Here is a 26,432-nt window from a genome sequence, read left to right as displayed (position 1 = left end):
TGGAAATAAGTAAGGGAAGGAAAAGACAAAAAGATAAGAAAAGGTAAATAAGAAAAGGGATAAACACTACAGCCTTACTAATCGTTCACAGTGGCAGCAGCATGGTTGTGTGGAAGGCAAGCCACCCGACATCCTTCCCAGAAAGGGTCCAAGCTTTCCTTTCTTCTCTGGCTGTGTGTGTATGTGTGTGTGTGTGTGTGTGTGTGTGTGTACATGTATGTGTGTGCATGTATATGCATGTATGTATGTGTGTGTGCATGTATGTATATATGTGCACATGTGTATGCATGTATATGTGTGCATGTTTGTGTGTGTGTGTGTTCATATGTTTGAACAATGTGTGTGGAGACCAGAGGGTAACCTTGGCTGTCTTCCTTAGTTGCTCTCCATATTTTTCTGACAGTCTCTCACTGAACTAGTTTTACTCAGTGTTTGCTCCAGCCCAGTGGCCAATGAACCCCAAGGATTCTTCTGTCCCCAAGGATCCTTCTGTCACCAAGGATCCTTCTGTCCCCAAGTCTCTGCCTTCCCAGTGTAGGAATCATGAGTGTGTGCCACAATGCCCACTCTTTTTACATGGGCTCTGTGACTGAAACTCACTTGCATGGCAGACAGCTTACTGACTGACCACTTCCTTCCCCAGCCCTGCAGCCTTCCTGTCTCTGGTCAGAAACCAACCAATAGTCTCCTAGGTCAGAGGTTCCCCTCGGAAACTACTATCCGACATCATCAGCTGCTGTGAGACCTCCAGCTCCCAGGCCCAGGTGTCCATCTGCACACCTCAAAGCAACTCCCAGGATGTCTGGTCCAGCAGCTCTGTCAGGTGTGACCACAGGGAGGGCTCTGTCCTGTGGATGCTTTATCTAACAGCTAGGAGGCAGACTGGCAGTCAATGGATTCCACTTGGGGAGCACTGTTGAAGAGCACTGTTGGGGAGCACTGTTGGGGAGTACTGTTGGGGAGCACTGTTGAAGAGCACTGTTGGGGAGCACTGTTGGGGAGTACTGTTGGGGAGCACTGTTGAAGAGCACTGTGGGGGAGCACTGTGGGGGAGCACTGTGGGGGAGCACTGCAGGGGTACCTGCTGCTTCACATAATAGGGTCTTGCTATGAAAGTACAGATAACATGATGGTTAATATTTAATGGGGTGTTTGTTCAGAAAGGGTCTCACCATGTAGCCTTGAACTGCATGGAACTCACTCTGTGGACTCAGAGGTCTTCCTGTCTCTGCCTCCCAAGTGCTGGGACTAAAGGTGTAAGCACCACACCCAGCTGATATTGACTGATAACTTGACAGGATGCAGAATCACCTAGGAGACCATCTCTGAACCTGTCTTCCCAATGGGGTTAGAGAGTTGGGAGACCTACGCTCACCTTAGGCTGTTCCATCCCATGAGCTGCGATCCCGGGCCCGAGTGAAAGGAGAGAGTGAGCTGAGCACCAGCGTCCCCCCTGCTCCTGCCGCCACGCCTTCCCCAGTGTCAGACGAACCGGGATGAACCAGAGCAGCCTTCCCTCCATGGCGGAGGAGATGCTGCATTTGCCATGTTGTTGCAGGTGGAGAAAAGTTACTAATGCAGGCAAAGTTACTAATGCAGGTAGAGTTAAAGTTACTAATGCAGGCAAAGTTACTAATGCAGGCAAAGTTACTAATGCAGGCAAAGTTACTAATGCAGGTAGAGTTAAAGTTACTAATGCAGGCAAAGTTACTAATGCAGGCAAAGTTACTAATGCAGGTAGAGTTAAAGTTACTAATGCAGGTAAAGTTACTAATGCAGGTAAAGTTACTAATGCAGGTAGAGTTAAAGTTACTAATGCAGGTAAAGTTATTAATGCAAGCGACAAATGAAGCTAGCAAAATGATCAGAGGAATGTAGAAACAAAGCAAACCCTCTATCTACTAATCCCCTTCCATTTCTGAGAAGCCTGGACTTGAGCTCCCAGGAAAATCCGATCACTTCCACCCTAAAATTTTTATTCATTCATTCGTTTGTGACAGCATCTTGCTATGTGGCCCAGGCTGGCCTTGAACCCTTGACCCTCCTGCCTCTGCCTATGGAATGTGGAGATTGAAGTGATAAGCCACGACACCCAAATCCAAAAAGGCACTCAGCACTTTTTTCAGCCTCTGGACAGAAACCCCTTCCGAATGCAAGGCCAACTGTCCATTTGGAAGTGTCCCTGGATGGAGACCTCTGTAGAGAAAATATCTTGTGTATTGTAAGGATGTGTCACCTGTCAATTATAAAAAACCTATAGACCTATAGGAGAAGGTAGACTAGAAGGTGGGACATCCAGGAGGCAGAGAGAAGTCTGGGATACATCCAGGAGAAGGAAATTTACCTGTGAAGATATGACCAGATGGCGCATGGTACCTGAGCACAGCTAACCAGCCACATGGCAGAAGGTAGGAAGAACTGGACCTAGAGTCATCAGACCTCGGAGTCTGCAGCTCTCCCTCCCCAGCTCTTCCTCTTTGCCTCAGCCTGGCAGACAGCTCCACAAAGTCAGAAGAAAATGGGAGGAGGGCGGGCTTACCTGCGCAGTGAGTTCTCTAACAGCCAGGTTCAGTGATTTTGTCCTTTCCCGAAGGCTAGAGGAATTAGAACAGAACATTGGTCTTCTTGTTCCACATACAGGAGGAGCACTCTGTATAAGACACTCCCAAGGGACCCTTCCATCACCCAAGGAGCTGGGGGAGGAGAAGGTGGAGGAGGAGGGGGAGAAGGTGGAGAAGGAGGGGGAGGAGGGGGAGGAGGAGGAGGGAAGGAGGGAGGGGAGGAGGGGGAGAAGGAGGAGGGGAGGAGGGAGGGGAGGAGGGAGAAGAAGGAGGGGGAGGAGGAGGGAAGGAGGAGAGGGAGGAGGAGGGGGAGGAGGAGGGGGAGGAAGTTGGGTTGACATGACCGTAGAAGTAACCCATGGCTAAGAAGTAGATCCCCCTCTCTAAATATGCTCCGCTTAGCAACCATTAAAATTTGTCTTTAGGGGCTGAGGAAATGGCTTAGTCAGGACAGTGATTATTGCCACACAAGCATGAAGACCTGAATTTGATTCCCATAATCCAGGCACAGTGGTATACATTGTGCCCAGCACTGGGGAAGTAGAGGCAAGAGGATCCCTGTGGTTCACTGCCAGCCAAGCCTACCTTGGTGAGTTCCAGGCCTGTCACAAAGACACACACCTTTGTATCCCAGCATGTGGGAGGCAGAGGCAGGTAGATCTCTAAATTTGAGGCCAACCTAGACTACATCAAGAATTTCATGCCAGCAGGACAAACACAATCTGTCTTTATTCCCAAAGTAAGAGTGGGAGGAACCACCTGGTTGCAGGAAGCCCTGACCCCTGTCACCAGCTTCCTAAGGGAGTGGGCCACACTGTCAACAATCCGAGGTAACAGCCTTACCTCTGCACTGAATCTAAATGAGACCAAACAGACGCACGTCTCGTATTTCTCAAGCCCCAACATATAACATAAAGTTACTTAAAACATTATGGGATAGTTTTGGAGTTTGCTGTATCAGCCTTGTAGGTGACAGCATCTGGCACAAGCTGGACATGGCCTTCTTTTTCTACAGAGTACCTCTCTTCATTCATGCAGTGTCTCCCCAAACCGTGATGGAGTTTAAGTTCCATGTGAGCACTTCCTCACGAGATGGGCCCAAATGCTTCTTTGGCAGGCACTGTCAAAACTTGTGCATGCACGAACGTGGAGGCTACAGCGGAATTCTATGGGTTGAGATCTATGCAATAAACGCATGCCAACAGCAGCCAGGACATAAAGCAAAACACACTGATGGCTCCAGTGGTGGGGGGAAGCCAATGCTGGGGGGTGAAGGGGGGTACCCAATAAAACTGTCAGAGGCAGGAAACGGCTAGGGCTGGTCACTTTCGGAGCAGTGTAAGCGTTATGGGAGGTCGGTAGAAAAGCTTACAGGTGGAAGCAAAGGCAAGAATGAGATTGTAGAAGATCCTCACGGTGCGCACAGTGAGCTGTGCACGTGCGTTCAACAGGGGAGCAGTCAGTGCTAGCATGAAGTGTCTTCATTAGCGCTTCCATCACTATGGCCAGAAGCAAGTGATCGCTGTGACGGAACACCACAGCAGAAAACAAATTATCACTACCATGAGAAATACCATGACCAAAGCAAGCTGGGGGGGAAGGGTCCATTTGGCTTACATCACAGTCCATCACTGAAAGAAGTCAGTGCAGGAACTCAAGTGGGGCAGGAACCTGGAGTCAGGAGATGATGCAGAGGCTGTGGAGGCGTGCTGCTTATTGGCTTGCTCTCCATAGCTTGTTCAGCCCGTACCAGTGGTGCCCAGGGATAGCACCACCCACAATGGGCTGGGCCCTCCCCTATCGATGACTAATTTTAAAAAATGTCCTACATCCCCAATTTACAGAGGCATTTTCTCTACTGAGACTCCCTCCTCTCTGATGACTCCAGCTTGTGTCAAGTTGACTTAAAGCTGGCCAGCACAGAAAGTGAGGGGTGGAATGGAGTAAGGTCCACCCAAGAATAGGAAGAGGATCAAGTCAATAGGAAGAAATGCTTGTGTTTATCTGATCACGGTAGTAGGCAAGAAACTGTCGGCCATCTTTAGAATACTGATGATGATTTATGTTTAGAATATTCATGGTGGACTGTGGAGGCCAAGTTATGGCTGGTACGATGCTCCAAGTTAAGAAGTTTCTGGCTTTTGTGTGGGCCAATAGGAAGGAAACGCTTCTAGTTGTAACGGAGTGGCACTCTGAGGGAATGCTTGGAGGATGGAGAACTGAATATGGCTGAGCCAGGCGGGTGTGTCAATTGGAAGCTGTTACAGGGTCTGGGAGCCTGCAGAAATCTAGAGATCAGAAAAGAAGTTGCAGGGAGAGGTCTGAGAGGGCAGGCACGCTGGAAGCAGTAAGAACCCCTGTCTGGAGCCCGCCGTTCCATGGATTTGTGTCTTGCTCATTCTTCCAACACCTCAGAGCACTCAGCCATCCAGAGATCACTACAAGACACAGTCCCCGCCCTCTACCACTCATGGGTTCCTGGAGGGCAAGATAGTGTGGCAGGTGCAAGGGGGAGTGCTCACTTGATACAAAGGGTCTTCCAGAGAAAAAGAATCCAGTTTCCGGGAGCTGTGTTAAGGTAGGTGTCCAGAACAATATTCCACAGCAGGGAGAGCAAGAGAATAACTAAGAGGCGAGATACCGTCAGTCGATATGTGTGGGGTTCTTCTCCAGCTATCAAAACCACTGGGGGTGTTATCTCGACACTGTCATGATCTCTGATGTCTAGGCAAGCTGGGGTTGCAAGCTCCTGAAGACTGGTGTAGGCACCTGACAGTTATTCTCATATAAAACTCACTTGCACTAAATGAGGGGACACTGGTGAGGGTAAGTCAACCCAAACACACAGGGAACACAGACCAGGGGTGAGGCAGGTGGCAACATCCTCTTCTGAGTCACATGTCACCATTTGGCAAGCATGGTTGTATAGATAGGTACAGGCTATAGACCTTGGCTGGATGGAGACAGGTCATCTGAGGGAAGGTGAGTCTGAAAATGATTGAGGAATTTTAATCCCAACATGGCTGCTCTGGCAAGGGTTCCCATCCAAAGACATAAGTCTGTGTGATTTGGCTGGAATGCAGGCATGTCCTTAGAACACACTTTTTACCTTAATACACACTTTTTACCTTAATACACACTTTTTACCTTAATACACACTCTTAAGGTAAAAATAGATTGTAGAAGGAAGCAGCTATGTTTGAAAGTGATGTCTAAACTGAAGGGCAGACAACGTGATGTATCAGAGAAAGAGCTGACAGACTGAGTGAGAGATATGAAACACCCAACTCTCAAAAGGACAGGAAAGAATCCATTTCAGAGCAGCACAGGGAGAGAAAGGGAGGGAGGGAGGGAGAGAGGGAGAGAGGGAGGGAGGGAGGGACAGGCAGACAGAGACAGACAGACAGATGGGAGTCAAGTCATTGTAGTGAGTGAACTGCAATGGAGTTGAGGTGTGAGTTCCTTCAGTTCAGTGCAGGTCAGTAAGGGCAGCTGAAGTCAGGGAATAAGGAGGAGCCAGAGAGTAGAACAAATTGCCAGAGTTAGTTTGAGGCCAAGCAGAGCAATTCCCTGAGACGCTGAGAGAAGCCAGATTGAATCAGTCACCTGTGGATGGAGTTTGAGCCATAACATCTGACTTGAACCAGCCAGCAAGAGTTCAGAAAGAACTAGAAAGGGTGAGCTTATTCAACAGTAAGTCCATGAGAAGACAATCTCATCAAGTGAATGAAAGATACTCTTTTACAGGGTGTAAAGATAGTTTTTAACAGAGTATCAGCTTATGTGGAGAGCAAGACAGGAGAGACCACTTGGGCTGCTGGGGCAGTCTGGGCAGAACCTATGAAGCATGGCTTGGCTCGACTCAGTATTGGTTCCGGAGCCTGATATCCGCACTTGTGACCCTTGATCAGTAATTGTTTTTCCTCCCTCTGCCAGGCTGTGGGAGTCAATTTAAGTTGTACCTTTTGTTTGCTTGGTTTTTGACAGGGTTTCACATAGATCTGGCTGGCCTTGAACTCACTCTATAGCTCAGAATGACCCTGTGTCTGTGCCATTGCCGTGATGACAGACGTGCACTACAACACAACACTCAGTGTCCGTGGTGTTAGTGTCAAACTCGGGGCTTGCCGCTACTGTTCAAGTAGCAGCTGAGCTCCATCCCCAGCCCACCGGCTGTTACCCTCCAAATAGTGGATCTTCACATAACAGAACCTTTGAGCATTTAATCGCACAACATAAGTCTTCCCAAACACACTCAAAAATCAGCTCATGAATTTACACATTAACAGACAGCAGGCTCTCTTCCTGAGTCTAAAACTGAGCTGTCCTCGAGGACAGCACCTTTAGCAAATGTCCCGCATCCCCAGTGAAAAGCAGGGCCAGGCACCACCTCTCCAGGGCTGGACTCAGCTCCTTGCCCTGGGCTCTGCTCTGCCCCTCTCCTAGAAGGAAAGTGAGCCTCGACCCAAACATCTCCCTGAGAGGACGAGGCAGTGAAGCGGGTAATTGAATGCATTGTTTTATATCTGATTTGATTTATATTTAATTTATTTAATTTATGCTATATTACTTTTTTCAGTAGATTTATTTTCCTAATTATGTGTTGCTCTGGCTAATATTAACATTACTTGTATCCCCAGGGGACGCACGAATGGAAGCAGCGGGGGTGGAGACTGTGAATCACCCATGTAGATTAGACCAGCAGTTTTTAAACTATTTTTAGTAGTAAGACTCTCTGAGACTGTATCATTTCACAGAACCCCAAGTACAACAGAGATAACAGGATCTGGTCTAACAGGAACGGGGCATCTGAAGTGCAGTGAGCCAGACTAACTCTGTCTGCGATTGGTGCTACAACCACCACACCACAGTCCCCAGCAGGAATTACCAGTCAAAACTACCTTATACCTGGTACACACTGACAGGAGTTCTGTGAACGTCAGTAACAAAGCTTGTCCCTGTGTGTCACGAAGATAACAACCCCTCAGTTCTGGGTGTGATGATGCCTGCCTGTAACCCCAGCACCCGGAAGGTTAATGGAGGGGAATCAGAAGTTCAAGTTCATCCTTGGCTTCATAGCACAAGGCCCAGCCAGGCTATGTGAGGTCTTCTCTCAATCAACAAACAAACCATGAACTACCCTTCAGGTCAAAGGGCACTGCACTGAGACTCAGAAGTCATCCCCACGTGACCTCTTTTACAGACAGTAACCTCTTCATTCATCTGTCCCAGGAGCAGCAGAGTTGAGGGCTGGGGAGAGTCTCAGCTAATAACACAGGAGAACTTGAATTTCACTCCCACAACCAGGTATTTACAAAAGTCATAAGACTGGAAAGATGACTCAGCAGCTAAGAGGACTGGTTGCTCTTCCGGAGGATCCAGGTTCAATGACCAGCATCCACGTGGCAGCTCACAGCTGTCAATAACTCCAGATCCAGGGGGATCAGACGCCCTCTCCTGGCTCCCATGGGCACTGCGTGTATGTTGTGCATAAACATTCATGCAAACACCCATACATGCAAAGTAAAGTTTAAAATAAGATATTTTAAAAAGCCAGGTGTGGTGATATATGCTTCGGGTTTAGTGAGAGGTCTGGGCTCCTCAAGACAAGGTGGATGGCTACTGTGGAAGAGACTGGAGATTCACCCCTGGCTTCTCCATGCATGTGTGTGAGCACCTACACACATGTGCACCTACCTTCACACACACACACAAGCATGCACACACGGAGAAGAAGAGAGGAGGAGAGAGGGAGAGAGAGAAGAGGTGGAAAGCCTGGGAGGTGAGAGGAGAGAGAGGGGAAACAGGCAACACACTGAAACTCTATGTCAAGATCCATGGATGCAAGTCAGAGGTCTTCAGGTACCTTGACCCTGGCCTTTAGGCTCCACACCATCATTATCACCTTGAGAAACATTCAACTGTTAATAGAATGACCTGAATGTTTCTTCAAGCCTTAAGCGGAAGCTCTGGGGAAGTATGGAGTCTGGAACATCTGCCAGCAGAAAGCCAGGCATCTCTGGTAAGATGAACCCTTCCTCAGAGACCACTCTAAAGGTCTCAGTCTCAAAACACTGACTCTGGCTGTGGGTTGCCCACCAGCAGCAAAGCCAGACTGACCGTCTGGGCTTTTTCGACTGCTCACGGGAGAGCCTGGTCTCATTGTGCGCTGGTCTCTTTCCGTTAACCTATGTTTTCTTTATGTCTCCTCCTCTCCCTCCATTTCTCTTCCCTGACTCGCTTCCTGTTTGGGAAGTACAGAACCTTTAGGAAGCATTGCTGGAGGACGTACATCCCAGCCTATGGGTTTGGAATGTGTTGGCCCCGCCCTACTTCCTGTTCTCATTCTGTTTCCTGTGTCTGGCTAAAATGTGACCGGCCAGCTTCCTGCTCCTACCTGTTGCCACATCCTCCCACCACCACTACAGACTCTCCTTCTGAAACTGTTACCCTGTTTTTGTCGTGTTACCACAGCAACGGGAAAGTAACTACTGCAGCCCCAGATGCTAAACTAAAGGTTCTCACATTCTTGTATGTGAATGCGTGGCGGCCGCACTGACCTTCTTGGCAGAGTTTTGCCTACCTCATGAGTTTTTAGGAAGCAAAGTGTAGAGTAAATGAGGGGGGAAAGAAAGAGGGAGGAAAGAGGGAGAAACATAAGGTGAGGGAAGGAGGGGGAAAGGAGAGAAGAAAGAAATGGAGGGAAAGGAGGAAGAAATAGTGGGAGAGATGGGGGAAAGGGAGACAGGCAGAGAAGGGGAAGAGGGGGAAGAGAAGGTTGGGAAGAGGAAGAGGCTCTTGTAATATAGTCTTGGCATCAAGAAGCTGTATCTTCCTCCAAGTGGCTTTTCAGGCCCAGGGAGAAACCACTGTCCCTGTCAGACCAGGTAGGTTCTCAGGCAGAGGCAGGGAACACAAACAGAGCCCAGAATGAAGGTTAAACAGCAGCCAAACACACCCAGAAATGGGAGTGCAAATTGGAAACTGTTCCCTGCTGGGAGCTGCTCTGGCGTATTGTCCTATTTGGTAGGTAGGTGTGGCTTCTGCTCGTCCCTGGGTGCAGTCATGGTACAGGGACTCACACTTGGCTGCTTCCACCAACCCAATGCCAGCCTTCTCATCGCCCTGGATCTCCCCACTCTAACATGGTGTGTTTCTGAAGGACAGAGATGACGGATTTCATATCCAGTCAACTGTGACCTGTTGGCTTCTGTTAATCCAAATCTCACTTGCAAGAAGCCCTGGCGCAGTTGTGGGACTCTGACTTCAGTGTGATCCCCAAGGCACAATGTGCGGCACCCACTCCACACCCAGGCCACCATCTCACTGTGGAGCCCCTGGTCAGTCAGCTGAAGAGGAAAGAGGCACAGCAGGCCTGGCTTCTGCCTTCCCAGCCCAGCTGTGCTACAAGCGTGCAGACTCTCCAGATTTGCTCCAAGCAAGGGATTGGAGTGTTTCACAGTTTATGCCAACAGTTTATAAAAAAAAAAAAAAAAAAAGATGTGACATGTTTCTTCCAAATGCACAACCAGAGACAGGTCATCCATGAGCTGCCAGAACACATTTCACACGAAGCATGAAAATTCCCAGGAGCCGAATGATGAAGGACCCAACCACAGACCTACGCAAGCAGCCAAGCATCCCTGACGGGTGCCAGAAGGGCTCGCACCAGCCCGCTGCTGCTATTACTACAATTACCCTCAGTCGGGCTGCACAGGGAGCCAGATGCATGCTACATGAGATCCCAGGCCGCCCTCCCGTGGGGTGCAAAGCATGGGGGAGGGGGACACAGCCGGCAGCCCTGGAGAGCAATGAGCTCGATCGCCACACCCTCCTCCTCATGTGCCAAACAGGCGGGATACCCGGGCACAGATGCAGCCCCCGGGAAACAGTGGAAACTGTGACCTCGCTCCTCTGTCCCCCTCTTCCTTGCTCTTCACCAGCCTGCTCCACCCTCGAATCCCAGCCCTATGACCCACTAATGGAGCCAGTCTGCAGCGGAGTAAGCTTCAGGTTCCCTCCAGACACCTGCATCAGAGGAGGTCTTGAGGGACAAAAGACAACTGCCAAGGGCTGGAGAGATGGCTCAGTGGTTAGAGCACTGACTGTTCATCTAAAGGTCCTGAGTTCAATTCCCAGCACCCACATGGTGGCTCACAACCATCTGTAATGGGATCTGATGCCTCTTCTGGTGTGTCTGAAGACAGCAACAGTGTATTTATATATAATAAATAAATCTTTAAAAAAAAAAAAAGAGACAACAGCCAAGGCTGGACACTCTAGTGAAGGGCACCCTTGCGGAGGACCTGAGTTCAGTTCCCAGCATTCACATGGCAGCTCACAACTGCCTGTAACTCAAGTTCCAAGGACCCCGTGCCCTCTTCTGGCCTCCGTGGGCATTGGGCATGTGTGCAATGCACAGATATGCATTCAAGTAAAAAAAATTAAGGTGAGTTGGAGCTTGCTTTTAAGACTAGGGGTTGAGATTTCAGGCAAGACCCTAACTCTTGAATTTAATTTTTAATCAGCATGTGGTATGTTCATACATGCTTAGCTTCCCTTGTTCCTGCTCCTATGACCTGGTAAACACCACAGGGAATGAAGACTTCCCCAAAGAGGCATGTGTGTCCCTTCTCTCGGCCATCAGATTTGGGCTACCAGGACTCACACACTGAGAGAAAGACTGGAGCCAGCCGGAGGGAACTTGTCCCTTAGCGAGATGTCACATGGTTCTGACAACAAGACAGACTGTGCAGGGCAGACTGGAGCTGCGAGTCTTCCGACCCTAACAATTCCAGAAAGACGCTCAATGTTCCCCCACCCCACACTGCTGGAACCCTCCCTCTCCCACACACACCCCTTTCCATGACCATGTAGTCAGTCTGGGCCAGGTCCTATTCAGGTCCGGCAGCCTCTTTTTCATGACTGCTCTGAAGGAAATGACATGCCCCCACTAAGAACTCTTAAATCTGCAGCCCCCTCCCCCGTGTAAGAGACACCCCAGGTGCTCTGGAGACTTGCAGGCACTATAATTCTTATTTCCCCAAGAAGTCTACAGGGCTGGATTCCCAGACTCCAAGGTACCAGGAAGCTAAAAGTGGCACGTGCCCAGCCTGTAACAGGTACCTTAACTAATTAACTCCTGCCTCTCGCCTTCTCAGCCAGCTCACACAGTCCTTCCTTAGAAAGCAAGACCCCTTCCCTCCCCTCCCCCTGCCACTCAGAACTTAGCCTCATCCTGGCTACAGGTCTGAGCTGTAGACTGTTTATCAACTGTGTGATAACCCACCTTCCTCTGATGGACGAATGCTGCCACAAGGGCCCAAACTCTCCTCCGAGCCACAAATACACAAATATGGAAATCAGATGCTGAGATCCACGTACAAGAGAGGACACTGGGCATCAGTTAACGTAGCATCTTCCAGTTCCTTACTTTTTTCTATACATTCTGAAATTTCATTTTTCTTTACAGCCAATTTTTTTTCAAAAGCCCATTATCCATGTGCCACGGCTCATTACCCGACAGAGCCACAATGACCGTGGATGTGAATCCCTGTGGTGGGAGGGGGTCTCTTGGGTTGATGCCTGGAAGGAACTATCGCTGGGTTGTTTGGGCTTTTCCATATTTAGTTCCTTGAGAAGCTTCCACAATGATTGCACCAGCCCACCCTTCCGCCAAGGGTGAATGAGGGATCTGTTTTCTCTACAGCCTCAACATTGTTTGAGTCTGACATTTTATGTGGCTTCTGAGTTTCTGTGTCCTGTCAGCTTCCTGGCTTGGGACATCCTGATCCTCCTGGTAGTTGGAAGATGTCACCTTTGAGCTGCTGCAATTATGGGATGCCAGAGGAGAGGTGGTTTCTCTAGGGGTGACTGCGGATGACCCCATATCCACATAGATACGGACAGAACTTAGGGGACTTGGTGGGGGTTTTGTTGTTCTTCTTCTTTTAAGGAAGTGAAGTGTTGGGAAACTGGAAAGAAGACACAGAGAGAACCAGGAGGACTTGGAGGGGACGAGTGAGAGGCTTGTTTGCTTGTTTGTCTGGGGGAATATTTTTGGCTGTGCACATGTACACAGAGACAGACAGACAGACAAGGGGGGGGAGAAAAAGAAGAGATTCCTAGATTACATTCAAAGGGTCGCTGAACCTGGGGCTAAGCTGACTGCCCAGCAAACCTTAGAGATTCTCCCAAGTCTGTGGACCCAGAAATGAGGGTTAAAGGTATGTACCACTGCACCCATATTTTTATACGGGTTCTGGGGCTCCAAACTCAGGTGCCCACGCTGTGCACAAACACTATAGCTGAGTGTCACCACAGCCCAGGCACAGTCCTTCAGTGCCACACCCTAACCCTTGAGTAGAAATAAAATCTGTCTCTCCAGATTTCTCTTCATCAAAAGCCAGTATCACTATCTCTATCTAATTGAATCCCAAATATAAGAGGGAAGGAGGAAGGAAATGGGGAAATGAGGGAGGAGGGAGGGAAAGGGAAGGTAGAAAATGGGGGAGGGAAGGGATGGAGGAGGGGGATAGAAGGAATGAGGAAAAGGATGAGGGAGGGGAGGTAAAGAATGAGGGAGGAGGAAGGGAGGAGGGGAGGAGGGAAGGAATGAGGGGAGAGGGAAGGGAGGAAATGGGGGAGATAAGGGAGGGGGAGGTAAGGGAGAAGGGAGGGGAGAAGAAAGGAATGAGGGAGAGGAGAGGGAAGAGAAGAGGGAGGGGAGGAGGGGAGGAGGGGAGGAGGGGAGGAGGGAGGGAGAAGGAAAGGAGGAGAGAGGGAGGAGGGAAGGGAGAAGGGAGGGAGAGAAGGAAGGGGAGACAAGCCAGCCCCTTGGAGTGATAGAAATGGCCTCTTAGAGAGGGGACATTGCTGACAGGGATTAGGTGAACTCATGACTGACCCTGCGGGCAATCTCACATCAAAGTATGTCCACCCTTCACTCAGCACACAGTGCCTGAGGCGCCTGTGGGCAAAGGGGCAGCAGTGTGAGGTGAAGTGGGGAACTCAGAAAGTCACCAGTACCTCCTGAGGATTTCAGGTGGCTCCAAGTGAGCGGGAGCCTGGCTGGCAGAGGTCAGAGTCACTCCCAAGGCCTTGCTGACCTCCTGCAGCTGGCCTGGGGTCAGCTGGGCCACCAGCACCGTCAGATCACAGCCCGGCCATTGGAGCAGCATCTCCTGCTCCTCCAACTCTTGGCTCAGCCGCTGTTGCCGCTCCTCCAGCGCAGACATCCTTACTTGGAGAGCTTCGATTTCCTTCTGCAGAGAAAGGGGGAACAGATTTCAGCCATTAACCCTGCTCTGCTGACAAAGAGAGCGGCTAAATGATAGGGGCCATGTGTACCACAGTCTGTCTCAAAGCCCACCTACCCTACCCTTCGGAGGCAGGCAAATTCCAGAAGTTTGCTGAACTGGAAAAAATCACGCCAGCTTTATGTTTTCGATGAGCTGGCAGGAACAAAGCCATTCCCTTCCTCCCGAGCATTAAATTTGGACAGGTGCGGGGCAAGGTTTTGATTTGATAAAATCCAGTAAATGGTGTCTCGCTGGCTTCCCTTCTGGCGGGCAAGTGAGGGTGCTAGCAGCTCGCACCCCACACCAACTGTGAGCCAGGAGGAGAAAACCCTGACCCCAAACACAAAAATGTAGGATGCGCAGAAAGGCGAGAGCCTTGTCTTGTCACAGCAACAGGACGGAGAGAACCAGCTGCTGTCAGGTTGGGTAGTCAAAAGTCCTTTAGAATGTCGGACGCTTTAGTTCCTAGGATTGGTGAGGCGGCTCTGTCAGCCAAGTGGTTGCCATGCATGAAGAGCTACTTCTGAGTCCCCAGAACCCACGCAAAAGCTGGGGTCCCACAGAATGAGTCCATAACCCCAGCATGGGGGAGAGCACAGACAGGAAGATCCTGGGGACTTGCTGGCCAGCCAGTCTAGTCCAATCAATCAGTGAGGCCTACATTCAGTGAGAGACTCTGTGTCAAAAATAAGGTGAAGGGATATTGGGGTAAGTATCCAGCACCAACTTATGTACTCCACTTACATGTGCACACACATGCACATGTGCCCACATTCAAATACACACACACACACACACACACACACACACACACACACACACGTTCGCTCATACACATAATTTACACTAATTGACCCAGAATCTACGTTAATCCGTAACTATCATCTGTCTCCAGGCCAACGAATAAACAGGCAGCAGGTGATGGAACATCGTGTGCTCTGTGCTGGGCAGATAGCCATCTCGCTGCCTAGGAGTCCGAATACAGCACCAGACTCTGCGGAGGGACACGCCCCTGTTCCCTCGCCGTCCCTAGCTGATAAGAGCACCACTTAATTCCTGATAGCTCTCTATCTCGTGAATGTTCTCTCCGCCCACAGAGCAGATTCTCCACAGCTCCTATCCCTACACCCACCTGCGGTCCCAGAGAAGAGGGTGCTGAGCTCCGACACCCCCATCTGAACTTCCTGCTAACCCACAGGCTCTGTGTGTTCAATGTGGCTCAGCTGCTCTGTGTCTGCCTTGAGATCCACACTACCCCTCCCTCTCATTTTCTGTTTCTCAGAGACCGAATTTCTCCTAGTAGCCGGAGCTAGCCCTGACTTATCTTGTGGCTTAAACCAACAGCAGTACTTTTGCCTCAGCCCCCCATACTGGGAAGAAAAGCTCAAGTGGCGATATGCTGTAGTAAAAGAGACGTTGAGATTTAGCACCTCTGCCATTTTACACACTCAGCTCGGTTAGGCACACACACACAAACCACTCCAGTATCCTCACCATCCAACCCCAGAACTCTATCCCCATTAAACCCTAATTCTCCATCCCCTGTCACCCCATCCTCATCCCATCCCCCCAAACACACACACACACCACCACCACACTCATACACACACGCACACACAAACACCATATACACACAGCACCACACTCATACACACACCACCTACCCACACACACACCACACTCACACACACCACACCACCAGACACACACCCCACCAACCACCACACACCCACCACACACACACACCCAACCCCCACCCACCACACCCATACCCCACCACACTCACACACACCCCACCACACACCAATCTCGTCTCCTACTCTGGGAATCTCTTCTAAGTAGAATACTACAGAATCTACCTTCCACGGCTGTCTCAGGCAATGTCCTCCACATTTGCCCACACTGTGCCCTGTGGCACAAAGTTCTTTCTCAGTAAGCTGAGTGACAGACCTTTGCATCCACAACACATTTTGCTTGTCTATACAGTGCTGCACGTGTAGGCTGTGTCCGCCATAGTGACTAGATGTCTCATCCGGCCCGTGCTTTCTTTTCAGGTGTGACTCAACCGTGGGATCGTTTGCTGGGTGCTAAGAACTGTTTTAAATGTTTGAGGAACTGCAAAACTGTTTTCCACAATGATCCAACATCTTAGTCTTTTGTTAGTTTTTTTTCACTTTTATGTGTGTAGGCGTGTGTGCGCAGGCGTGTGTGCGTGCATGCGTTCGTGAGTGCGTGCGTGCGTACGTGCAGAGGCTTAAAGTTTACGTTAAGAATCACATCAGATGGTTTTTCCATTCTGTCCATTGAGGCTCTTCCCATGAATCCCAGGTGCTGGGGGCCAGTGTTTCTGTGCCCCCAGTTCCTGCCCCAGGCCCCAGGTTCAAGCAGTCCCAGCCCCCACTGCCTCTCAGTCCCTGCCCTGGGTCAACTTTGGGAACTTCTGGAGCCCCTTCTTGCCTCTGCACTCACCTTGGAGGCTCATTCAGAGTTCTAACCCTGGGCACTCCCTGGCCACATGTCACCACTGCTACCAGCCAAGCATGGCCTTCTTATACCTGCTGGGCTTTGCAGCCTCATACCTGGGCTAGACTTAAATCCATGTCTCTTAACAGTTGTTTCCCAGAGTCCACCATGGTAGGGATTCCCACAAAGCATTCCCAGACACCCCAGCTGCCACAGACAGAGCAGAGCCAAAGGTTCCTAGTCCCATAATGCTTTTCGACTACAACCTTGTCATGTGCCAGGGAGTGTCCGCTCCACCGCCTCTGCTTTGAGTACTTGCACTGCAGTGAAGCAGACCCCTTCATTGCATCTGACTTACATGGGTAGGAAAGGGCCCACTCCCTCTCTGAAAGAGTCTATACCACTCACCTGCAATTGCTGTTTCTCTTGAATAAGCCGGTCCCGCCTGGTGATGGATGCAGGCAGGTTATCTTGGGCGGTCGTCCTCAGCGGTCCTTCGAGTGGAGCTTCCGGACCATTGCCATCAGCCCTTCAAGTAACAAATGTGCATTGGTACAGGTGTGGAGAACCAGGCATGCTTAGGTCTACACGCACTTAGAGAGACTGCAAAGCTTCCTTGACTGCAGGTCATCTGGGCGCTCACGGGAATGGAGCCCCTAAGGTACATTTCTGTTTCAACTAGGATCAGTTGGGGATTTTTTTTTTTTCTCCAACCAAGTTGTATCTACCAAGCCTGCACTTCCATGTGCCCTAGCCCATGGCCACCCTGGCTATGGACACCTGAGATATGGTTAGTCCAAACTAAACTGTGCCGGAAGCGTAATATTATACAATCTGATTTAGAACCCCATCTGGGGCCAGGGAAAGCACTCGCTTGGCATGAATGAAGCCCTGGGTTCCATCCTGTTTCTCCTTGCTCTCCCCTTCTGTCACACCCCACCCTCCTCCAAGGGAAAGTCCCCTGCAGGGCTCTTCCCAGGATGGGACAAGCAGAACACAGTTCACAGAGGACAAGGCCACGGCAAGAACATGGCTTTGGCTTTCTCTGTCTTTGAACCAACCCAACCCTCTGAACCTCACAGCCTCCTCAAACTGGACTATCTGGGGAGGAAGGTAGTAAGGTGCCCTGTCCTTGGGTGATTGCCAGCGACCACCAACATCCTACCAGGCACAACCAGTAAACTGAATGGTGGACCTGTCTGGTGGGCACAGTCCCACACGGAATGAACATGAATATGAAGTCTACAGCACAGTGATCCTCTTCCATGTAACATGATTCTAAGACACCCTGGCTTCCAGCAGTTGTAGAAAGAGAGTAAAGGCTTCCTCGGGGCTGCTACAGGTGCTTCAGGCTTGACTGTGCCAGAGGAAGACAGAGCTCTTCTTGTGCTGGTATCCCCAGTGACGTCCCCAGTGAGTTAAGGCTCAGCAAATACCTGCTGGGTGGCTTAATAAACCCATAGTCTTAAAAAATGGGGAGGTCCTTCTACCCCGTCTCCTGCTGCATTAGCTCATTTCTCCCCCTCAGTTATTTCCCAGTTTGCTGGGTGGATGCTGATTTTAGTGCTCCTCACGTTTCTTGAGCTGATGCCATCTGGGTTGAGGTGGGAGGCATTGTAGGAAGTCAACACAGAATTGCAGTCTCTACTGCTGAGGGAATCTACAGGTGCATAGCTGGGGGGTGCTTAACCCCACCCACCACCTAACCCACAAGAAAAGCCCCTGTGCTCTAAACAATGCTCCTGTCTGTCTCTCCTACTCCCAGAGCAGAAGAGATCCACAGAAAGCCAGGGGTGGCCCCAGGACACATCGCTCAGATATGAAGCAGGGACATGATTCTGTCATCCATGTCTGGTCCCCAGGGTCTCCCTCTGCAACATAGCCTTTCCTTCAAATTCCTTAAGACTCAGTACGTGGTGATCCCTCATGGCGGAGCAAAAAGGCATCTCGGCTATAAACTAATCAGTATGTAAAATGAGCAGACCCCTCAGGGGAAGACTGAAACACACAACAGCACGGGATGAGCGCTAATATTCCCCTCTCAGACTCGGGTTTCCAACTAGGATCTGCCCAGTTGTGGGAGAACTTGGGTCTTTCTGTTTCCTTCCCATCAATCAATGCAGGGATGAAGCCCATCTGTAAAATCCAGTAAGAGCCACAGAGAAGAGTGCAGTGGGGAAATGCACGGGCAACATCTTCACTCCTTGATAACGTCCGGGGATTCTCCCTCCCAGGTCCTGTGTGCCCGTTCCAACCTGAGGGTTGAGAGGCGAGGAAAGGCCGGCGCATGCCACCCATACTTGCTTCTGAAGTCCCACCACAGGGGAGCTGACAAGCCACACTGCTGCATCTGGACAGTGCCAGAACTCTGTCTTAGGAGGAATGGCCAGAACTCTGTCTGTCTTAGGAGGAATGGCCAGAACTCTGTCTGTCTTAGGAGGAATGGCCAGAACTCTGTCTGTCTTAGGAGGAATGGCCAGAACTCTGTCTGTCTTAGGAGGAATGGCCAGAACTCTGTCTGTCTTAGGAGGAATGGCCAGAACTCTGTCTTAGGAGGAATGGCCAGAACTCTGTCTGTCTTAGGAGGAATGACCAGAACTCTGTCTTAGGAGGAATGGCCAGAACTCTGTCTGTCTTAGGAGGAATGGCCAGAACTCTGTCTGTGTTAGGAGGAATGGAGACCCTTCCTGTGCTTCGTTTCTCATTTGTCAGACGCTGCTCCTCTGGGGAAGAGTCTCTGATAAAAGAAATTCTGTGTGCATACACACAAGCATACACACATGCACACACACACACACACAAATACACACATAAGCACACATGCAGCTAGGTGACAAGGGGGAGCAGTGTGGTGTCCATATTACTGAGGAGACAGAGAGAAGTCACATGATATGCAGTAAGGGAAAGACAAGGTATGAGATTACCACTCGGCTGCTACAGTTGCTGAACACTTTTGAGAACAGAAAATGTTCCTTCAGCTGGGTGTTGAACTTCTAACCCTGGTGTGCCAGAGAGGTTGAACTCCGCCCCGCACCCCCACCCTGTTGTTCTGGAACCAGAAATGAGAGTTGAGGAGAACAGGCCAGAAGTCCCTACCCCTAAGTCTGTGGGGGAGAAGCCTATGCCAGCCCTTGCACATGTAGACCCCCGCACCCCAACCCCTCCTCCCCACCCCTACCCCCGTCAGAGTGAGGGTGGACACACTTCATCCCCACTGATTGGATCAAAGAGGAAGCAGTCAGAAAGCCCCGCCCCTCAAGATGGACAAATGGGGAAGAATGGAGTCTGGCTCTCCAGGGTACACTGCTGTACGGTTGGGTTCTCCTGACAGCTAGGCCTGGGGGCAAGGATCTGAGTATCTTGTGTTTAGAGAAACTACCAAAGACACCAGAGAATGGGACAGTGGCATAAGCATCTGCCGCAGACAAACAAGGTTGTAAATCTGACCCATGGACAGCATCTCATGGTGACAGGACCATGTCGGGTAAACGTGGAAATGCCCCTGTGTCTGTGCCCTCCACTCAGGACATTGTAACAAAGCGGGTTTACCAGACAGGAAACAGCCATTCTCAGCCTTCCCAATGCTGCAACCCTGAGCTCCTCGTGTTGTGGCGACCCCCAACCAAAACATTATTCCCCTTGCTACTTTCTAACTATCATTCTGCTACTTCATCTGGTAAGTGGCCGCTGTGAAAGGGTTAGCAACAAAGAAGTCACAACCCACAGGTTGAGAGTCACTGCTGTAAAAGCTAAAACCACCTTGCACTGAGGAGCAGTAGCCACCTCGCTCAGGGACCGCCCCCCCTTACTGAGCAACAGAGATTAACCCCTGAGAGACAGTGGGGGGATGGGGGGACTGATGCCACTGCTAGAGCTACTCAGTGACCCTCAAACCCTAGTGACCTCTGTGCTGATGTGAGCAGTTCTCAGGACTGGTGGGCAAGCTTTCTTGGGAACTTGAACGGTGAATTTAAAACTAAGGGACAATAAAAAATTAAGTAGATGGTAGAGTCTGAGGCCATTTACATCCCTTTAAACATGACTCTAAACTTTCATAACTCAAGAGGCTGAGACACCTCCTCCCACAGCCCGGTTGACCGGGAGGCTCAGATCAATCAGAGGCTCTCAAGAGACGCCCTGACAGTTTGAATGGGAGAACATGAGCTGCTTTCATCAGATTCTCAAAAAAAATACTTGATCCCAGAAAGGTAAAGAAGAACTTCTTTGAGTTACTAATCTTTGTTGAAAGCTGGCCAAGTTGACAAACTATTTTATTTCTGCAGGAAAAGTCATCAGCATTTAAAACAGCCTTCTTCCCTGTCTCGGGACTCAGGGCTGAACTGCCGAGAAGTTTGTGTCTAGGGCCCCCTGGTGGTCATCATGAGGACTGCAGGAACTACTGTCTCGGGGTCCAGGGACCCTGGTGAGGGCAGGCCACTGAGCAGCTGGCACATGTAAAAGCTGACTTTAATTATTAGCAGCTACGTAGCCACGCCCATGAGCTCTGTAAAAATGTGATAATGACACAGATGTCAGGTTATTTCTGGCCATCGTAATAACAGGACAGGTGAGCAAGACAAAAGAAAAACCAAGAATAAAAAATATAACTAAAGGGAGAAAAACCGGGTCCCTCGCTCTCTGATGAGGAGCAGGAAGTGCAGCGGTCACAGTCAGCTAATGGGGGGAGGAGATGGGAGCCGAGCACCCGTTCTCAGCCTCCAGCCCGTGTTCACACTTATGTTTGTGAACCTGTACAAGTGTGTATACATATGCAACTCTTACACCAAGTCTGTTGGAGGGGTACACAATGCAGCCATCCTCTGGGGACAGTCATCATTCAAAACGAGGGACATTCAAGGCAGCAGATCCGAGAGACACCAGGATACTCCAGGGTCTGTAAGATTGGGTGTGGCTTCGCTGTCTCGGAGGATGAGCAGCCATTAGTGACAACAGTGGGATTCATGGACGACCCTATAACTGAGCAGAGTCCTGCTGGGTGGGCAGCTGGTGCCGGTGCTGACCCGATAGAGGTCGGCGCTGGTAAGGCTGGATCACAGAGGCTTTGAGGGTCACTCAGAGGATGAGGTCCATCCTGAAAGCCCAGGAGCCGCTGCTTCCTGAGGGTTCTCACGGCTTTGGGAGAAATCGGTGGGTACGAGAGTGGAGTCACCGAAGCCAGCAGGGTGACAGAAGCCAGCAAGGTGACACACGCCAGCAAGGTGAACAAGCCAGCAAGGTGACACAAGCCAGCAAGGTGACACAAGCCAGCAAGGTGAGCATGCTTTGGTGTTGGGCAGAGGAAGTCTTTGGGTTGGGGGCTGGGAGGGCGACTGAGAATGACAGAGAGATGACAGGTGACCAGAGCTAGAGGGCTGGGGGATGGAGATCTGAGATGTTCCTGAGGTAACCGAAGGTAGAAGCCATGAGACAAGGGACCTGGGAGAGGAGGAGGCATGAGCACAGGGATAGTGGTTTAGCAGTGTTCCTTTTTAAAGATGGTGGGTCTGGGAAGATAGCTTGGGGGATAAAGCGCTTACTGCACAAGCGTGGGGGTCACACTTCAAATCCCAGAATCCACACAAAGGGCGGACAGGCTTGGGACCATCTGTAATCCCAGCCCTTGGGAGACAAAGATAGGGCGATCTGGCTGGCTAGACTAAAGAAAGTCAGTGAGATCCAGGTTTAGCAAGAGACTGAACCTCAATAAAGTACACAGCAATGGAGGAGAACACTTGATGTTAACTTTGGGCCTCTGTATGCACACACACACACACACACTCACACATGTACACAAACATGTACATACACATACACACACTCACTCACACACATACATTCATTTACATACACACTCACACATATACACAAACATGTACACACAGATACACACACTCACTCACACACATACACTTATTCACATACACACACACACACTTACACATGTACACAAACATGTACACACAGATACACACACTCACTCACACACATACACTCATTCATACACACACTCACACACATACATACTCACACAGGCACACACATGTTCACACACATGTGCACATGCTTACACACACTCACACGTACACACACATATATGCACACACTATATACACACACATGTACACACATACACCCGAGCTCACACATGTGCGCACACACACTATGCATGCACACCGCACACACATATGAAAATGAAAATGCATATATACATGCACACATACACAGGCAAAATGAAATTTAGGAGAGTGTCTTTGGCAGGGTTTTCTAGAGGAATAGAACCAAAAAGAAAGCGTGTACTCTAAGAAGGAATTAGACTAGCTCACACACTGGGCGCTGGCTAATCCAACCATGCTGCCTGCATGCTGCAGGGGCAGAGAACACAGTCCCTGCTCAGCCCACAGAGCTGGACACCTCAGCAGTATCAAGCCGGAGCTAGAAGCCTGGGAGCTCCCTGGAGAGTTGTGGCCAAAGAAGCTAGAGCCCGAAGTCAGCATAGCTGCTGCCCAGCACGTGCTCAGAAAGCTGGGGAAGGCAATGAGCTTTGTCCTCAGTCTTCTTTCTTCTGATCACTGTCCCAAGTGTCAATCATCCCTGGAAATGCCACCCCTGTGTGTGTTCCACCACCCCAAGACATCTCTTAATGCAGTCAAGTTGACAGGCAAGAACAACCATCACCAATAATAAGTTTACTAAGACAAAGAAGAAAAGCACAGTACCTCTGTTAGGGTAAAAAGATGGATTTAATAAATGTACTGTTGACCACAGAAAGCCTAGGGTCAGCACTCTACAGAGAAGTCAGTGCTGGGGAGGAATCCTCAGAGGACTGGGATTCGTGCAAAGCAAACCTGATTCATGCATCTGAGACTCGCCAGAAAGGATGCAGGGTCTTGCAGAGGTAGGGATGTGAAGGTGAGGATAGAGGGAGAGAGGCAAGATCTCAGAAGCAACAAGGACGGCAGTGACGCCAGGGTGGACGGAGCCGTGAGGGGAGAGCTAAGAACTGAGGAGGCACTGGACACGGTGCTGACACCGTGTAAGAGGAGCCAGAGCTTAACAGATAAAAGCTGTCACTGACCTGCGGGGGTATGGGGAGCAGAAGTGGGGGACAGTTAGAGTGGAATTGAAGAAACAGACACTGTGCCTCCCACAGAGGAAAGAGAGCAAGAAGGCTGATAACATTAATGCCCATATTAGTGTGGCAACAATAATCCCTGTGCTTGGTAAACTGAGGCAGGAGGCTTGTAAATTCAAGGCCAGCCCGGGCTTGTGGCTCTGTCTCACAAAGAAAAAGGAGGAGGAGAAGGGAGAGAAGGAGGAGAAGGAGGAGAAGGAGGAGGAGGAGGAGGAGGAGGAGGAGATGAAGAAGAAGAAGAAGAAGAAGAAGAAGAAGAAGAAGAAGAAGAAGAAGAAGAAGAAGAAGAAGAAGAAGAAGAAGAAGAAGAAGAAGAAGAAGAAAAAGAAGAAGAAGAAGAAGAAGAAGAAGAAGAAGAAGAAGAAGAAGAAGAAGAAGAAGAAGAAGAAGAAGAAGAAGAAGAAGAAAAGTTACTTAGGAAACACTTAGTAACTAGCCTTCAAGTGTTTGTGATTCAGGGACTTGGTACATTGGAAGAGCAGCCGGCTCTAGGATAAGAAACAGTCCAAAAAGAAGAGAAGAAACAGCCAGGAAGACCTCCATGTGGGGCAGGAAGGGGACTGAGAAGACACCTCCCACTGGATAACAGACGTGTGGAGATGGGGCTCCTCCCTGTGAGAGGACAGTGTGTGTTTACTCCACGTGCATGTGTTTCTACAGAAGGACCCAGTGAAACCACATGCTCCATCACACATCACGCCTAAAACAGAAAATTGTCCTTCTTGTCAAGACAGGCTCCAGGGAGACTCAGAGATAAAGCCGGTATACAATGTCACCGGCACCTAGCAGGGACGGGCCGTGCAGTCCTATGATCGCTGAGGTGAATTGGCGGTGGGAAGCAAAATGCAGTTGCTGTGACTGCATCCACGCCTACCTATGCAGGTGCCTACCTAAATCCTGATGGCGCTCACATCAAAAAATACCTATTCCCTCTCAGGCTTTCGCCAGGGGTTAGAGAACTCAGGTAGGTCTGAGAACACAGGGTCTCAGAAGTTTTCAGATGTGTCCAGCATTAGGACCCACCTGACGCAGCTCATATGGGGCAGAGGCTGAACAGTTTCGGGCTTCAGAGTTTCCCCGGAAGATACCAGATGATACTCAGGGCTGAGGAGGACCATTATGTTTGTCTTCTGCCCTGTGCTGGTTCCGTCTTTCCCATCACTTTGAAAGGCTTCTTTCTCAAAGAGCAGGACCCAAGTAGACCTCCCTCTAAATGGACCCACCGTTCCCCAACTTCCAAAGAACTCCTCCCAGGAAGAATCACCCCAGGGCCTCCCAGCTCTCGACTGCACTGCAGTGGGGAAGAAGAAGCTAAGCTCAGACTGCGATGTCATCCATGGGTACTCACCTTTGGGTGGCTCCGTGCAAGGCCGCACGTGTCTGTGCTGCTAGGTAACCCAGGAAGCTGCGAAGAGCAGGCTGCTGGGAAGGCAGAGCCCAGGGCAGGTGGCCTCTTTCCTGCTCCAGGTCTTCCAGTCTCTGTCTCACTGTCTCTGCTGGAAACCCAAAGAGGTAAAAGCGGGAGAAAGACCGTGAAACTCAGCAAGGTAATCCCCACATCTCTTCTCAACCCGAGGCCAGCTGTATGTGAGCCACTCAAGGCTTCAGGATGCTTCCCATGCCTGTCGGTTTCTCCTCGGGGCTCCAGAGACCTTTTCATCTCCTTCTTCTCCCAACTGACAGGGCCATCCATAGTTTACCAGCCTCTGTGGTCATGACTGTGCCCCACACCCAGAAAGGACAACTGGTATTGTCCTTTTTTAATCATGATGATCACTTGGGAGAAAATTGTCAAATTTGGAGGATTCTAAAAGAGCAGGTGATTGAGTGACTGTTGTTGGTTGATTGCTTGGCTGGTTTTTCAGAAAGGGTCTCATGTAGTCCAGGATAACCTGAAACTCTCTGAGAAGGTAAGAGTACCACTGAACTTCCAGTCCTGCCTTCATCCCCCAAGTTCTAGAATTACAGGCCTGGGTCACCACATCGTTTATGCAGTGCTGGGGAGCAAACAAAACGCTTTAATCACGCTGGACTCTTCTGGCCTGCAGGTATACATGCAGGCAGAACACGGTATACATAATAAATAAATCTTTTTTTAATGTAAGTACACTGTGGCTGTCTTCAGACACCAGAAGAGGGCATCAGATTCCATTACAGATGGCTGTGAGCTACCATGTGGTTGCTGGGATTTGAACTCAGGACCTCTGGAAGAGCAGTCGGTGCTCTTAACCACTGAGCCATCTCTCCAGCCCATGTCAACTCCTTTTTAATAGCGCAAAATTGTAAATTTAAAGAAACAATGAAAAACTGTTTATCAAATTGTAGCCAACCACAGGCCTTGAAGCACAGAGCAATGTTAATGGTCCCTGTGCTGGAGGTGACTGTACCCAGTCTATCACACAGTAGGTCTTAGGGTTGTTCTAATGCCCTCAGGTCACCTTGGACAACTTATAAGTATGGATCACTATAAGACCACTTAAAAAGTAGGCTGCAGATATTAGAATCTGTTCTCCTGCGAACTTACTTTCAATAACCAAATCCTAAAAATAATTTAAATTTCCTATAAAGTCATCTTTTGAGCCAGGAGTGATGGTTTACCACACTGAGGCTGGAGAGTCCTGAGTTCAGGAGTAGCCTGGGGTACATAGCAAGAGCCTCTTTCAAAAAAATAATAAAATAAATAGAGCTGTATTTTAAGTAAAGACTAATCTAAACTCCCATCCCAACAAGATGGCACAGCAGATAAAGTAACTTACCACCAAACCTGAAAACCTGAGTTCAAACCCCCAGAGCCCAAAAGGTGGAAGAAGAGAACCAACCTTCACAAGTTATATGTGCAAAATAAATAAAGTAATGGGGCTGGACATAGTAGAACATAGATAGGCAGGTCTCTATGAGTGTGAGAGCCATAAGCCAACATAGAAAGTTTCAGGCCAGCCAAAGCTATGTCGTGAACCTGTCTCTAAACATATGAAT

At 49.8% G+C, this 26,432-nt stretch overlaps 1 protein-coding gene across 1 annotated transcript in view; it reads right to left on the bottom strand.

The window, feature by feature from the left end:
- DISC1 (DISC1 scaffold protein) overlaps positions 1 to 26,432 on the bottom strand; it is a gene marked incomplete at its 5' end in the record, with an annotated part of 201,804 nt that overhangs the window by 108,234 nt on the left and 67,138 nt on the right. Inside the window, 4 exons of the mRNA XM_080936621.1 lie at positions 2,540 to 2,594; positions 13,590 to 13,825; positions 16,733 to 16,853; positions 24,805 to 24,952. Coding sequence (XP_080792747.1) covers positions 2,540 to 2,594; positions 13,590 to 13,825; positions 16,733 to 16,853; positions 24,805 to 24,952 — 560 coding nt within the window. The remainder of the gene's footprint in view (positions 1 to 2,539; positions 2,595 to 13,589; positions 13,826 to 16,732; positions 16,854 to 24,804; positions 24,953 to 26,432) is intronic.

The sequence above is a fragment of the Micromys minutus genome (assembly GCF_963924665.1).
Source record: "Micromys minutus genome assembly, chromosome: 24".
In the NCBI taxonomy this organism is placed as follows: domain Eukaryota; kingdom Metazoa; phylum Chordata; class Mammalia; order Rodentia; family Muridae; genus Micromys; species Micromys minutus.
Note: the sequence above shows the minus strand (reverse complement) of the source record. Positions and strands in the feature narration are given on the sequence as shown.